At 38.6% G+C, this 16,421-nt stretch overlaps 1 protein-coding gene across 1 annotated transcript; it reads right to left on the bottom strand.

Moving 5' to 3' along the window:
• Positions 1 to 6,074: 6,074 nt before the first annotated feature.
• Positions 6,075 to 8,096, bottom strand: LOC114147584 (heat shock 70 kDa protein 12A-like). The gene is made up of 3 exons (XM_028022063.1): positions 7,996 to 8,096; positions 7,262 to 7,452; positions 6,075 to 7,126 (listed from the first exon to the last, which is right to left on the bottom strand). Exons 1-3 carry the CDS (start codon positions 8,094 to 8,096, stop codon positions 6,102 to 6,104), a joined length of 1,317 nt encoding a protein of 438 aa, XP_027877864.1. The 3' UTR covers positions 6,075 to 6,101.
• Between the last annotated feature and the right edge of the window lie 8,325 nt (positions 8,097 to 16,421).

Here is a 16,421-nt window from a genome sequence, read left to right on the forward strand (position 1 = left end):
GGGACGTGTCCATGTTTTATGACATCTTTTGATAACTTTAGATATTGAAGAAACATAATATATAAGTTCCAGTGAGAGGAAGGTGGAAGGGCTAGTATTTGTTCCCTTCATTATTTTACTGTATCACAACAGCACCAGGTTATTTAAATCTTTTACTCAAATCTTTAGCTCATTTGTCAAAACTCCTTCCAGCCTGTAGATTCTCATGATTCTCAACAAGTGACTGTCATAGAGACTTTTTGCACTATGATCATAATACTGTCTTTTTATTGTTTGTATTTTGATTACTTAGATCATGTATGTGTAACTTTTGTGGATCCCACAGGATATTTGAAATGGGATGTATAAAGAATTATCTTATCTTAAAGTAAAGGCATACATTTTTAAATGGGTATACCCTTCTGTTACCATATTGTCATAAGAATTTAGTAAAATCTTCATTGGTATGTCTCTCAGTATGGATAAATAATGCTTCACACAAAGCCAAAATTAAACACAGACAATCTAACTACACAGGTTAGAGACCTCAACAGAGCTTTATTGCATTTACTGGAATAATCTATCGTTATCTGTAACGATAGATTAACAGTGTTTCTCAAAGATTCACATTTATGTTCTGAGAAATGAGTCTGCTGGGAAGATATTACTGTTATCACCAGTTTTCTGTTTTAATCTTTTATTGTCATCTGATATAAAAACTTGAGTGCAGCTACAAAATACTTTTGTGGTACAAAGGGCAGACCAGGAACAACTGTAAAGCAATCACTTTATGACTTGAAGGAACAGTTGCTCTAGTTTTTATGTTGGGGAATTTCTGAAATTAAGTATTTTTAAATAGTTTTTTGATATTATTTGACTGAAAGAAGACAATAAGGCTTATTAAAACCTAACCTCTTAGTAAGACTCAAGCCAGTAAAATACTGGACCAGAAAATCTCACCCAGTTCTCCAGTTACTTCTCTTTCATGACTAATAGTATTGACTTGATATGAATGCATTGACTAGCTCTCTAATATTTTAGAGACTTTTGGTCTAACACAACATGTCAAACAAGCAACACACACTCAAGGACACACACTGGACCTGGTTATCAGTAAGGGTGTGAATATTTCCAATGTCTCTGTAACTGATGTCGCCCTGTCGGATCACTTCGCTGTTATCTTTGAAAGTTCTTTATCTTTTAAACCACTTGGACAAACAGCAACCATCACAAAATGTTCTCTCACTGAAAACACAGCAGAAACTTTTAATCAAATCTACTCTTCTTCCTCACCCTTAAGCTGTAATGATGTAGATAAGTTGGTAAATGATTTTAAGTCTAAAGTCTCAGATATTACTGATTTCATTGCCCCAATTAAAATGAAGGTTGTGTCTGGTAAAAAGAAATCTCCATGGAGGAATGCACAAACAGTTAGATCTGCAAGACAACTCTGCCGTAGGGCAGAAAGAAAATGGCGTAAAACTCAACTCCACGTTCATTGTGACATCTATAAATAAAGACTACGTAACTATCATTTAACACTAAAACATGCAAGAGAGGCTTTCTTTGCAGATGTCATAAACAAAAACATTAACAATGCTCGAGCTTTATTTGCAACAGTTGACAGAATCACAAACCCTCCTGTGACGTTACCGCCTGAATTTCAATGTATTGCCGCCTGCAACCAGTTTTCCAGCTTCTTTTCAGAGAAAATTAAAAAAATCAGAGGATTAATCTATACATCCACTATAAAGTCAGTACCAATGCTGCGCCCAAACAAAATAAATACAGGAAAAATGACCCAATTTTAACTACTTAATTATAAAACCCTACAGGAAATTATAAGTCAACTAAGCTCCAGTTCCTGCTGTCTGGATGTCCTAGATCTATAACTCTAGAACATTTCTTTAAGAAAGTCCTGCCTGTTATTGCTGCTGATCTGATCCAAATAGTAAACTCATCGCTCTCATCAGGCATTTTCCCCCAGGCTTTGAAAACAGCAGTAATCAAACCACTGATAAAAAAGAACAATCTGGACAAATCACTAATGCAGAATTACAGGCCGACCTCTGACCTCCCATTCATCAGCAAAGTTATTGAAAAAGTTGTGTGTAAACAATTAACTAGCTTCCTAACTATAACCAACCTCTTTGACTCCTTCCAGTCTGGTTTTTGTGCTCACCACAGCACAGAGACCACCCTTGTAAAAGTGTTCAATGACATCCATATAAATACGGACTGTGGCAGAACCACAGTGCTGGTTCTGTTGGACCTCAGTGCAGCTTTTGACACTGTTGACCATGACATATTACTGAATCGACTGGAGAGTTGGGTCGGACTCTCTGGTCCAGTGCTTAACTGGTTTAAATCCTACATAAAGAACAGGGATTTCTTTGTTTCAATTGAAAACTTTTCATCAAAGAGGTCAAAGGTCACATGTGGGATACCCCAAGGTTCAATCCTAGGACCCCTTTTATTCAATATTTATATGCTCCCACTAGCTCAGGTTATAACAGGAAATAATATTAGCTACCATAACTATGCAGATGACACACAGCTCTACATTATGATGTCACCAGGTGACTCAGAGCCCATCCAATCACTGAACAGATGCTTAGAACAGATAAATGTGTGGATGTGCCAAAACTTTCTCCAGCTGAACAGAAACAAAACTGAAGTTATTATTTTTGGACCTAAAGAGGAACGATCTAGAGTTATAGATCTAGAGTTATAGATCTAGAGTCAATGCACAGCTTCAGTTATTACAACTGAAAACCAGCGATCAGCCCGAAACCTGGGAGTAGTGATGGACTCTGACCTGAACCTCCAGAGCCACATAAAGACAGTCACAAAGTCGGCCTTCTATCACCTGAAGAACATTTCCAGGATTAAAGGACTAATGTCTCAGCCAGATCTAGAGAAACTCATCCATGCGTTTATCTTCAGTCGTATTGATTATTGCAACAGCGTCTTCACAGGTCTGTCCAACAAATCAATCAAACAGCTGCAGCTGATCCAGAATGCTGCTGCTCGCGTTCTCACTAAAACCAGGAAGATAGAGCACATAACAGTAGTTTTAAAGTCCCTCCACTGGCTCCCTGTAGCTCAAAGAATAGACTTTAAAATACTGTTGTTAGTTTACAAATCACTGAACGGCTCAGCACCACAATACATTAAAGATCTGCTGTTGTTGTATCAACCTTCCAGACCTCTCAGGTCTTCCGGTTCTGGTCTGCTCTGCATCCCCAGAACCAGAACCAAACGAGGAGAAGCAGCTTTCAGCATCTATGCACCACAAATATGGAACAAACTTCCAGAAAACTGTAAAACAGCTGAAACACTGACTTCTTTTAAATCTCAACTAAAAACTCACCTGTTTAGGATTGTATTTGAAACGTAATCAATTACAAATTTAATGATGGAACTTTACATAATGTCATGTTTTGATTGTTGATTCTATATTGCAATTGCACAAAAATCCGTGAGGGACGACGGAGTCCCAGAGCAAAATTCCGTGAAAGAGGTGTACGGAGCCTCTTGCCGGAAGAAAAACGGCGAGTGACTGAGGGTCATTGCGCGTAACACAAACCCTGTAAATTCTAGACACTAACAGGTACCATAGAATTGCACAAAAATCCGTGAGGGACGGCGAAGTCCGAGGTGAGCCTCGTGCCAGAAGCCCGTTGAAAGGCTGTCTACATCGTTTTAAACTGTGTGATTGTGAGGGTGAGTGGGAATAAAAATAGCAATAGGTTTTTTGTTCCATATAACACAGTAGGAGTGTAACAGGTAAACTTTCTATGGATGCAAACTCGACTAAAAACCCACCTGTTTAGGATTGTATTTGAAACGTAATCAATTACAAATTTATTGATGGAACTTGACTTAATGTTGTGTTTTGATTGTTGATTCTATGTTGCATTGTGTTTCTGTGTTTGTAATGATGTAAAGCACTTTGAAATGCCTTGCTGCTGAAATGTGCTATACAAATAACATTTGATTGATTGATTGATTGATTGACTAGCCTTCGAGTTCACTGACAACTTCATTGCAGTTTCTGGTAGAGTGGAGTTTTGTCACAGGAGGATTTGTTCATTTGTCAACAGTAGCAAATGAAGCACAAGGATTATCATTGGTTTAATGATTACAGAAATGAAGGATTGCCCTGGTTTCTTCAGTTGTGTGTCATATCTGTAAAAGCAGACTTTACAGATATGACACAGGGAACTTGGAGTTCAGACTTTTCCATCTCCGTTCAGCTTTTTAACACTCCCTTTTGGTCACATCTTTTGGTACCACTTTATTTGACGGGTTGTGAATAAGACTGTCATGACACCGTCATAAACATGACATAACACCTGTCATCAACATGAGTAAGTCTTCATGAATATTTATGACCGTTGACTTTAAGAATTATGCAGCTATATGTTATTAAAGCTAATGTTTAATCAGTAATACTTTTATAACAAATTTATGTCAGATCATGATTTCTTGGTTAATGTCAAGTTGTCATAACAAAGACATTTTGAATAATGTCAACTTTGTATTAAAAGTGTCATGATTTACCAAATGACACTTTATGACAACAGTCATAAATATTCATGAAGACTTACTCATGTCCATGACAGGTGGTACCAGCTCATTTGCTGAGTTACAGGATAAAGTGGAAGGGAAAGTGGAAACATGCCAACTTAACTGTAACTATGTGCATTCCTATAATATCTCCATGGCTACGTGAGGCAACAAAAATGCTGCTTTTAAACAAAATAGAAAAAAGATCAGATAGGGCAACATCAGTTACAGAGACCTTGAAAATCTGAAGACCGTTGCTGCTGATAATTTTTAAAGATACTTGCAATGGGTACTAACAATGTTGTCCACATGTATAATGTACTGGCCTTTCATGTTGGGTGTGAAAGATTGTATAGTTACCCAGATAGATGAAGAGCAACAGTAAGGAGGTTGACTGCATAATCATCGATGTGTGTGGAATGAGAAAGAGGCAGGTCACTACTGACAGAGGGAATGCTGTAAAGATTAGGACAAGGAGCAGTCTTAGCTGGATCAAGTGCAAGCTCAAGCAGATGCAGTACTTTGGACTCAGTGGAAAAAACAGGCAAAACAATGTTGCTTAGTCCACGTTACAGAAAAGTAAATGCTAGCACAAACCAAGATGGAGAGTGACATTGGTACAGGTGGTGTCCTGCTGCAGCATTCCGGACAATTACCTTCGAAATTCACAAAGTTTATCTCATACCAATTAAACTATTCTATGATTGAAAAAGAACCAATGTGTCTTGTTTGTACTGTTCAACATTTATTTGTTTTTGTGGAATCTAGGGCCTACACAAACTATAACCCCATTACTGAACACAATGTTTTGTCCAAATTGCAGACTGATGCCAAGGGGAGCGAGGGTGCATGTACAGTGTCCAATAATGGAAAAATACACCACATAAATTCTTAACATTTTATAGAAGACAAACTTTTCAACATTTTAGTTATAAAACAAAACAAAAAATTTATTCACTTCAGCAATTTTACAAAAAAAGTTACAAAAAAACAAACAAATGAAATGATATATTTTGGTCATAATATATTTTGTGCTCTTTTGCTACACAATTTATGCTGAGCACATCTTTTGTTGTGTTTCTTTATTTAAAACACGTTATTTTTAAAATATAAGCTGCAGATAAAACAAACAAAGTCTAACTAGCAACAGTTTAGATTCTTCAGTGAGCCAAAATAATATCTGGTTCTCCAAACTTTAAAATTAACATTTTGTTAGAGCAATCTGTAATGTTTAGTCTCCATGTAATAAAATCACTATTAAGTTACAAGTTGGTCTTTATCATAAAACCTTTTTCAGTGTAACATTGCAAATTGATTTATAGCTGTCCAACAACTATCTACCTCATGACATGTGGAATTAGTTTAGAAAATGACATTTTATGGAAATGTTAAAATAAATCATATCAAGGTACTCCATAATGTATCACAGTTAGTAACCTCTAACATTATGTTTTTAACCATGTTCAGAAGATTTCAAACCAAGTCTGTCTTTGTGTAGGCTGCCTTCTCATTTCCACTAGATAAAAGTCAACAAAGATGCATCTTTTATGCTAATTCCTCATGAAGTTTATCCTAATCGTTTGTGATGAGCCTGACTCTCTATCAGTGCCTGTTGCTGTCATTTCTGTGAAGCCAAACTTTATTTTAAGTCTGATCTCACGATTCAAACCCAGTGTAGTGTCAGGAGACTCAACAATAAATGAGCCAATTTCCTCAGTGTCTGGTTCATCAATATATGCTACATGTTTTTTCTTAGTGCGATAAAACGAAAAGCTCATTGCTTTCTGAGCTGCTTCTACCGGATACAATGTGTGCTCTCTGGTTTCATTCCAACGAACATCCTCACCAACATCCACCAGCTTCATGAATATGTCTCTACACCATACACCATCTTTGTTGGTGAATTTTTTGTCTTCCCTGTGCCTGAACTTATCAAACCTCTGAAAGATCCCAACTCCATAAGTGAAGGGATTTTTTCTGGATGCCACCACTCCCTTGTTTCTTCCAAACTCTACAGCTCCCTTCATAATAACTTCTTGTGGCCTGAATGGGCACAGAATAATGTAGTCATCTCCAAACTCGTCAGTAATGTGGTTACGTAGAATCTTACTGTCAGCGTACCCACCAACTAAAAGGATATATTTAATTTTGAAGTCTTTTTCCAATATTTCTCTGAGACATCTAGTTATACCCTGTAGGCTCTCTTCAAAGAATTCTCTCAGTTTCTCTTTAGAGATTTTGATGGATCCATCCTCCCAGGTCGCCCCATGCACTTTCTTGAAGTACTTCTCAATCTTTTTCTTTTTCTCAGCCAGTTTCCCCAGGTTAAATGGGCAGGGGATTTCTACATCATCTTCATGTTTTTTGAAAAGTGTGAAATCGTACATAATTTTCTGAGCCTCATTGGGGAATTTCTTTTCATAATCATCCCAGACTCCAGTGAATATTTCTTGGAGGAACTGTTTAAATTTTCTGTCCACAGTTTGTCCTCCCAGATCATTTCCAGAGGCTTTGTGCAGCTCTTTCAGATTTCCTTCTTCCAGGACTTCATGAAAAGTGATGTCAATGGTTCCACCTACAAAAAAAAACAAGAACAAATACTTTATTGTTAAGGAAAGTAAACGTATATATAAATATATATATAAAAAAAACTTGAAATGTTTTTGTATGTTTTAGAGGTTTTTTGAAAAATTTAAATGAAATGTAGTACCTCCACAATCAACAACAATATACTGAGTTCCTGGTGACTGGTCAAGTTTTCCATCCCCTAGGTTTTCTGCAATGAAACCATCTGATGGAAGTTTCTTACAATAGACTGAAGCCGCTTCTGGTTCCAGTGCAATGACCAATTTATCTTCTTTTCCTTTGGTCACAATACCTGCCTTAAAGCAACAAAAGTGTCTTATACATTAGGAGAACCACAAAACCTTTTGTTGTAATTCCTAGAATTTTATTTTACCTGAGTTGCAGCTTCCCTCATGAACTGTTTGGCTGATTCCTCCCAGATTGCAGGAACAGTCAGCACCCAGGTGAAGTCAGAGGCTGTGAACTGTCTCCCTGCAGTGTGTTGTGCAATAGTTGTCAGAGCATCTTCCTTTAGAAATTTTAGAGCTTCTGTAAAAACCTGCAGAGCTTTCATTTCTTTCCCATTTGCAGCTTTAATTTTCATATCCAGGCTGAGTTTCTGAAGATTTTGGATCATTATATTAGTAAATTACTTAATTTACTAGTAAATTCAATGTAGATACAAATGTTCTACTCACTCGTTTATAGAGGGACATCTTGAAGCTTTCGAAGAATAACTTATCTTTTGCTTCTGTTCCCATTCTTGACACATACGCTTCTTTCGCTTCATATCCAAAGCTGATAAACTGTTTGTATTTATCAAAAAGGATGCAGGTAGGAGTCTTTGGAGTTTCTCTTGCACTCTTCTCACCCCAATACCTGACACAGGGCTCAGTTTTTTGATTTCTGGGTGTTATATTGAAGGCATATCCACTGTATGCAGTCCCAAAGTCGATAGCTATGATGAAAGAGTCTCCCATCGTAGGGACAGTTCCTGCTGCCTAACTGTGATGCAGGTTTTGCTGTTCATTTATAAAGTCAGTAGGCAGGACTTGCTGAAAGTCTTAAACCCTCCCCTTCAGGGAAGGCATATCTTCATTAGTTCAAGTATCGCTCTGACAAATTCACTCTGGACAAAGCAAGAATGAGCAACAAGAAAGAAAAGAGAAGAGATAACGACGCCAGGTAAACACAACTTTTAATCCTTGAATAGTTAGAAAGATCAAATAAAATTTAACTATGTCGACTAAAATGTTAACAGTTAAATATGTTGATTATTAATGTATATGGAATCTAAAACAATGTTGTTTTAAATCCCAAATTAAAACAACACATTTCATATTTGACAAATCTGATACTGGCCCAAAGAAAGTTTTTCATTTTAAATAAAATCAGGAAATACAAAAATAAAAAAATAAATAAAAAATTGAACTTACAAAGCATTGACCTTGACAAGAAACATCAAAAATGAGCTTTATATTTTATTCTTTATGTGCTTATAACTGCTGCTTTGTATTGTTTTATGCATTATTATGTTATACATAGCAGCTAACATTCTTCTCATCTTTTTAAGACGCAAGGACGTGGAATGTGAACAGAAATGGATGCCTCCAGAAAAAAGGTGACCAAAAGCAATTACTTTCATTGTTTCATTGTTTCGAAAACTAAGTGATTGTATTTAAACAAACACAATTTAATCTACATTACTTTATCAGCAAAACTGAAGTACAGAATAGCAGGTAAAGCTTCTGTATTAAAAGTTAAGTCAAAGAAAAAAATAAAATCCTTTAAATCGTTAACATTCCGCATTATTCAAAGTTATCTATGAAGTTATCAACAAGCAATGTTTATTTTGGATATACAACAAAGGTTCAAAATGTGCATATTCCTGGCACATTTAGATTTAAAATTCTTTTCTCCTAACCAAGAAGAAACAGCCATTTTTTCTTTTTTCAAAAGAAAAAATTATACTTGAAAAACAAGTATAATTGTTTTTCAAACATTTGTGAAAAAAAATTCTGCTTTTTATTAACATTTTCACAAATGAGGATACTGAAATGTATTATATATTATATATTATCAATACATTAACCATCTAGTGACTCCTAGACTTTTCTAATCACTGGATTTCTTAATTAATATAGTTGATTGATTGTAAAACCCTTTTTTTTTTGCTTTATTTAAGTTGTGATGCGTTTTCTGAGATCACCCAGCATTTTCAGCGGACAAGGTAACTTCATTCTTCAGATTTAAATTACATCATTGTGTTTTTTAAAGAATATATGTATATACATCTAAATATTCAAACAAAAAAAAATCAGCATGAGGTTTAATTGCTGGTGTGGATTTTACTCAACAGGTCTGCTTTGGAGGAAGGAAATGAAACATTGCAGTCCCTCCTAAGGTAAATAATCAGATATTTTAATGGAAGAAGAAAAGCTTAGCTTTTTGAAAGGGGTTTTGTCACAACACATGTCTGAATTTCTACTTTTCTGATAAAAAGTATTAGTGTGCCAGTCACTGTTTACCATATGGCATTTAAATAAAAATTCTAATAATAGCAATTTTAAAAAGTAAAGTGTAACACCACAAAAAGTCATAGAGCCACAAAAAATAATTTTATAGCACCATATATATTTTCTTCAAGTTTTTATGTCTTTGGCTGATTCTTCTCGCATTATTCATTCAGTATCTGCATCTGAATTGCTAAATTGTATCCATTTGTCTTATAAAATTAAAGCTGATTTGTACCTATACTCTCAGAATGCTGGCTGCCGGCAACCGAGGAGGAGTCAGTCATACGAGTCTAGATAACTGGGGATAAAAAAACAACCTGAAAGAGGACAATAAAAGCATCAAGTATTGCACCTTTTAGACACCATTACAAAAGGCATAGCTTTTTAAAATAAATTTAAAAATTGGGTTGTTCAGTGAAGCTTATTGTGTTCAAAGATTTGTTGTACTAATAAAAGACCATGACCTGGATAAAACAAGTCAGATTACAAATTTTAAAAATATCACAAATGTTTGGAATTATTCCATCCATCCATCTTCTTCCGCATATCGGGGGCGTCGAGTCACGGAGGTAGCAGCTTAAAAAGGGAGGCTCAGGCTCAAGGGTGTAATTTTGTGTTGCAAGTTGGTGGAGACAAACCACAGTAACTGTAGGTGTTGATGCACTCACAGTTACTGGAAGGCCTTTTCTTTTTTAGTCCTAAGAGTAAAGCCAAAACTTACATGTGAATGCCTTACAGTCTTATTAAATAAATTAGGATATACAGTACGTCCTGATTAGGCTTGTCATATTAATAGCACCTTTCGAAAATAATCTTTTAGGAGGTATTAAACATACCACCAAATGTAAATATGTTAAAACATACATAATCTAATTAATCTATATAATGTCTTTCACTTGCTGATGGAACTGCTGACAAAGTGACTTTTCAGTCATATTCTAATTTATGGAATCAGCCTGTATTTGCTGAATGCTTGCCTACAGTTGAAAACAGTTTCATAATTCAGTAGTATTTTATTGAAAAATTATCACATAGTTGCCTTTTATTGTCTGATTTTATCAAGTGCTAAAAACATCAACAACATGAGATTCTATAACAATCAAAATGTTATTAAACATTTAAAAAACAGAATAAGTAACTTGTGTGTAAACCAAATGAATCCTTATAAGTACAAACTCTGTATTTTTCAATCATGTGATTCCACAGCTGTCCCTCAGCTGGTTGGCAAAACCTTTTGTCCTGCTGACTTTCACATACAGATGAGATATGATGCTTCTTTAATATAGCAAATATTAAAAAACGCAAAATCTTCTTTTGGTCTGGTTGGAGCAGTTGGTGAGAAGAGTGACCATCGATATTACTGGATTTTATAAAAGGTGGCTTAAAACTGAGATGCTGATGTTTGGATATATAAAATATATATTTTATATATCTTGTAACAATCTCATTGCTTAATACACTTTAAAATCATTCTATATATTTCCTTCTGTAAACAGTTGTTGCTGTGTGACATCAACGATCTTCTTCTGCGGGTGCCTTTGGGCCCATAAACCATTCACACAGAAGTCTTATCACGGCCATATTTAATGACCACACACAAAGAAATTGGAATTTACCAAAAGGTTGGAATTGAGAATCAAAACCTACTGTAAACTAATGTAAACTAAGGAAACCCAGCCAACTGCATTCAGTCTTTGACTTGCTTATTTTTTACTTTTTCTTCTACATCTGTTGTCATTTTTGTGTTTTCTTGTATTGTTCTTGTAATAAATCATAGGGAATCTTCAAGCAAATAAAATATATTCAGATTTTTATAAACTGCTTGCACAAAATCTCTTTCCCTCCATATTCCTTGAAGCTAATATAAAGGTGCACTGCATAATATGTAAAAACCATCATTAACGCCCCCAAAGATCAAAGCCAATTGAAGTGAAACTTTGCATGGTGAAACTGGAAGAGTGTCTGACAAAATTATGCTTACGGATTTTGAAAAATTTATGGTTTATGCTTAAACAAACTATTTTCTGTGAAAAAGCTTGTTGAACACAACTTCATAATAGTTTAAGTTTTTCACCTATACATAACATTTCTTTAAAGTCATTCATGGAATTTGGAGAGCTAAGCAATCAGGATATGGTCTTTGAACTATGCCTTCAGGGCTGTACGTGGTCGGACCGATGTCCAAATTCATTTTTCATTGTCCCAGTTGTGTGATGGAAATCGGGAGTTTTTATAGCAAGAAAGTCGCTGAGTTAGAGACTGACCATCCCAGGATAAACTTCTACCTGGTGTCTTGTTGGGCGAATCAGTGTTTAGAACAGATTTTTGTACTTTCAATCCAATTATCAGACTTTGTCGATCGCAGTTCGATGATCGACTTTCCTATCGTTTCATCGGATCTGCGGCCATATGTCTTGGACACTCGGGTGAAGAGAGGTGCGGAGCTGTCCACTGACCACTACCTGGTGGTGAGTTGGCTCCGGTGGAGGGGGAGGAAGCCGGTCAGACCTGGCAGGCCCAAACGTGTTGTGAGGGTCTGCTGGGAACGTCTGGCGGAATCCCCTGTGAGACGGGGCCTTAATTCCCATCTCTGGCAGAACTTCAAACACGTCCCGGGGGAGGTGGGGGACATTGAGTCTGAGTGGACCATGTTCCGTGCCTCCATTGTTGAAGCGGCCTATCGGAGCTGTGGCCGCAAGGTTGTTGGTGCCTGTCGTGGCGGCAACCTCCGAACCCATTGGTAGACACCTTCAGTGAGGGTCAGGCTCGGTCAGGCTGAAGAAGGAGTCCTATCAGGCCCTTTTGGCCTGTGGGACTCCGGAAGCAGTTGATGGGTACTGGTGGGCGAAGCGGCATGCGGCTCGGGTGTTGCTGAGGCAAAAACTCGGGAGTGGGAGGAGTTTGGAAAGGCCATGGAGAAAGACTTCCGTACGGCTTCGAGGCGATTCTGGTCCACCATTCGGCGTCTCGGGAGGGGGAAGCAGTGCAGCACCAACATTGTTTATAGTGGGGATGGTGTGCTGCTGACCTCAACTTGGGATGTTGTGGCCCGGTAGGCAGAATACTTCGAAGACCTCCTCAATCCCACCAACATGCCTTCCATTGAGGAAGCTGAGCCTGGGGACTCTGGGTTGGGCTCTCCAATCTCTGGGGACAAGGTTGCCGCAGTGGTTAAAAAGCTCCTTGGGGCAAGGCCCCGGGGGTGGATGAGATCCGCCTGGAGTTCCTTAAGGCTCTGAATGTTGTAGGGTTGTGTTGGCTGACGCAACGGGGGCAGTTCCCCTGGATTGGCAGACTGGGGCGGTGGTCCCCCTGTTTAAAAAGGGGGACCGGAGGGTGTGCTCCAATTACAGGGGAATCACACTCTTAAGCCTCCCTGGCAAGGTCTATTCAGGGGTCCTGGAGAGGAGGGTCCGTCGGATAGTCGAACCTCAGATTCAGGAAGAGCAGTGTGGTTTTCGTCCTGGTCGTGGAACGCTGGACCTGCTCTACACCCTCAGCAGGGTCCTTGAGGGTGCATGGGAGTTCGCCCAACCAGTCTACATGTGTTTTGTGGACTTAGAGAAGGCGCTCGACCGTGTCCGTGGGGGGTTCTCCGGGAGTATGGGGTACCGGGCACTTTGATACGGGCTGTCAGGTACCTGTATGACCGGTGTCAGAGTCTGGTCAGCGTTGCCGGCAGTACGTCGGGCTCGTTTCCGGTGAGAGTTGGACTCCGCCAGGGCTGCCCTTTGTCACCGATTCTGTTCATTACTTTTATGGACAGAATTTCTAGGCGCAGCCAAGGTGTTGAGGGGATCCATTTTGGTGACCTTAGGATCTCATCTCTGCTTTTTGCGGACGATGTAGTCCTTTTGGCTTCATCAGGGCATGATCTGCGGCTCTCGCTGGAGCGATTCGCAGCCGAGTGTGAAGCGGCCAGGATGAGGATCAGTGACTCCAAATCCGAGGCCATGGTCTCGAGCCGGAAAAGGGTAGAGTGCCTTCTCCGGGTCGGGGGTTTGTCCTGCCCCAAGTGGAGGAGTTCAAGTATCTCGGGATCTTCTTCACGAATGAGGGAAGAAGGGAGCAGGAGATTGACAGGCGGATTGGTGCAGCATCTGCCATCAGGCTGGCGCTGTACCGGTCCGTCGTGGTGAAGAGAGAGCTGAGCCAAAAAGTGAAGCTCTCGATTTACCGGTTGATTTACGTTCCCATAGATCAACCGGTCATGAACATGAGCTTTGGGTCATGACCGAAAGAATGAGATCGCGGATACAAGCAGCCGAAATGGGTTTTCTCCGTAGGGTGTCTGGGCTCTCCCTTAGAGATAGGGTGAGAAGCTCGGTCATCCGGGAGGGACTCAGAGTAGAGCCGCTGCTCCTTCACATCCAGAGGAGCCAGTTGAGGTGGCTCGGGCAGCTGGTCAGGATGCCTCCTGGACGCCTCCCTGGTGAGGTGTTCTGGGCACATCCCACTGGGAGGAGGCCCCGGGGAAGACCCAGGACACGCTGAAGGGGCTATGTCTCTTGGTTGGCCTGGGAACGCCTTGGGATTCCACTGGAAGAGCTGGAAGAAGTGGCTGGGGAGAGGGAAGTCTGGGCCTCCCTTCTGAAGCTGCTACCCCCGCGACCCGACCCCGGATAAGTGAAAGAAGATGGATGGATGGATGGATGGATGGATGGATGGATGGATGGATGGATGGATGGATATCAGACTTTGTACCCTGCATGACAATATTTTTCAAATATTTTCGACTAGTCGCTGTGATGTTATAGAAACAGAAGAAAAAATGTCTCATCGCAGCGCATGGGCTTTATTAGCTATATTTGCAACACAAACAGTGACAAAGGCCACTTAGACAGAAGTCTATTATGTTGAATTAAAAGAACAAAAAACAGAACATTATCTTAGAAATCTTTGGCGGCAGTGGAGCGGAGTGGAAATCTGTGGTCCAAAAACTGGCACTTGCTTTTGGACCACAAAAACAAATGCCAAGACTTTGAAGAGTTTGTGAAAATGAACATCCCATTACACGGTATTAATTATTTACCTATGCCAGACACTTAAAATTGCAGTCGAGTCTGACTTGTTTTTACCGAACTCTGGTTTGTACTGATGATCAGGTATGATCATCTGTGGACAGCATTTATAAGAGACAAATTATTAACTTTGCCACAACTGTGCATGTTGGAACATTCTAAACTAAACTTATCATAAACTGAAGACAATCAATCAACACTGAACAAACTGTGCTGTTTTTTGTGAAAAGTGTAATATTTATTTTGTACTCATATTGTGTTAATGTGGGCTGTTTTTCTTCTTCAGAGAGTAGTTTTGTTAATATACTGTTTTTGGGGGAACCATAATGTGTGATCTGCCAGATAAATTAAATATTGGAACTAACATTTCTTTGATGTTTCTCTGGAAGGATTGATGATGGGAAGGAAGATCATCAACGCCTCCGGAAAGATGTAAGGTAATAATTTGTCTTTTAAACCACAGGTAGATACAATTTAAGCCATATATTATTATGATTCTCAATTAATCCATCAGTACTGATTTGCCATGTCCCTGAAGCCAAAACTTGTCAATCTACATTTGCTGGATTAATTCAGTGATAGTATGAAGTCTGTTCCTATTTTCTTTTTTTCTATTTTTGTTTTCAAAGTTTGACTCAGAAGGAGAGAAAAGAAGCACTGAGAAATATGAAAAAAATATCCATGGCCAAATTAATTTTTCACTGTCCCAGTTGTGTGATGGAAATCCACCACTACTACATTCCAGTCCGATGCTGCGGGTGAATGTCCCACTGATGGTGCTTATTCTTTTTTTATTTGGCTTCCAATAACAAAAGAATAAAATAAAATGAGATTTTGCTGCTTGTCAATCATTATTTCATCTTCCTCTGAACTTGTGAACTCATAATAGTAATTGTTTTCTGCCATGATAGCTGTGTTTACTATGCTGCTGTAAACCACAGCGGGAGGGGCTTCATTGGAGTTTGGCAAGTCTTGTGGACTTTGAAGAGTTTGTGAAAATGGACATCCCATGACACAGTGTTAATTATTTACTTATGCCAGGCACTTAAAATTGCAGGCCCAAATTCGTAGTTCAATATAAAAGCGTGCTAGTACCTTTATTTTATTTTTTTTTTTTACAAAGATTAGCCATAGCAGTTCCAGCTCTGTTCAGCGAAAGGTTTTGAAATTTAGTACACTGTTCGAGCCATCCTACATATAAACCACAATAAATATTCAGATTTGAGTGGACCTTTGTGTTGAATAAATTAATAAGCAACATGGGCAGTTGTTTTGTTTGAAAAATGTTTTAATATATAGTGCATGGAAGAGTTTGGGCTCTTTCAAGATATGATACAGATTATCTGTGTCAGGATTGGTGAAGGTGGAGATGAGGGAGAGCCAAAATGCAAATGGTAATAAATGCCAACAAGAAATAAAACCTGACATCTGAAGAATAGCAGAACCGTCACAAATGAAAAGAAACTCAAAACATGAATACTAGAACCTAACAGGACTGAAGCATAGGGATGACAATCAAGACTAGAACTGAAGACAAGACTAGGATAATGAAGAGATGAGAAAAGACATGAGATACATGTTTTTGTATCAAGCAAAACTGCTAAGAGCAGCAAAAAATAATATCCCAAAATGGGCTGTTTGTTTTTTTCTTCAGCATATATGGCAACAAAAAATCTGCCTCCAAAAAGTCTTCCAGTTTCAACTTCCTCATCTGTGGAGCAAGTAAAATGAGTTCAGCTGGGGACTACAGTTACGGGTTAAGTATACC

This window comes from Xiphophorus couchianus, chromosome 7, assembly GCF_001444195.1.
Source record: "Xiphophorus couchianus chromosome 7, X_couchianus-1.0, whole genome shotgun sequence".
NCBI lineage: Eukaryota > Metazoa > Chordata > Actinopteri > Cyprinodontiformes > Poeciliidae > Xiphophorus > Xiphophorus couchianus.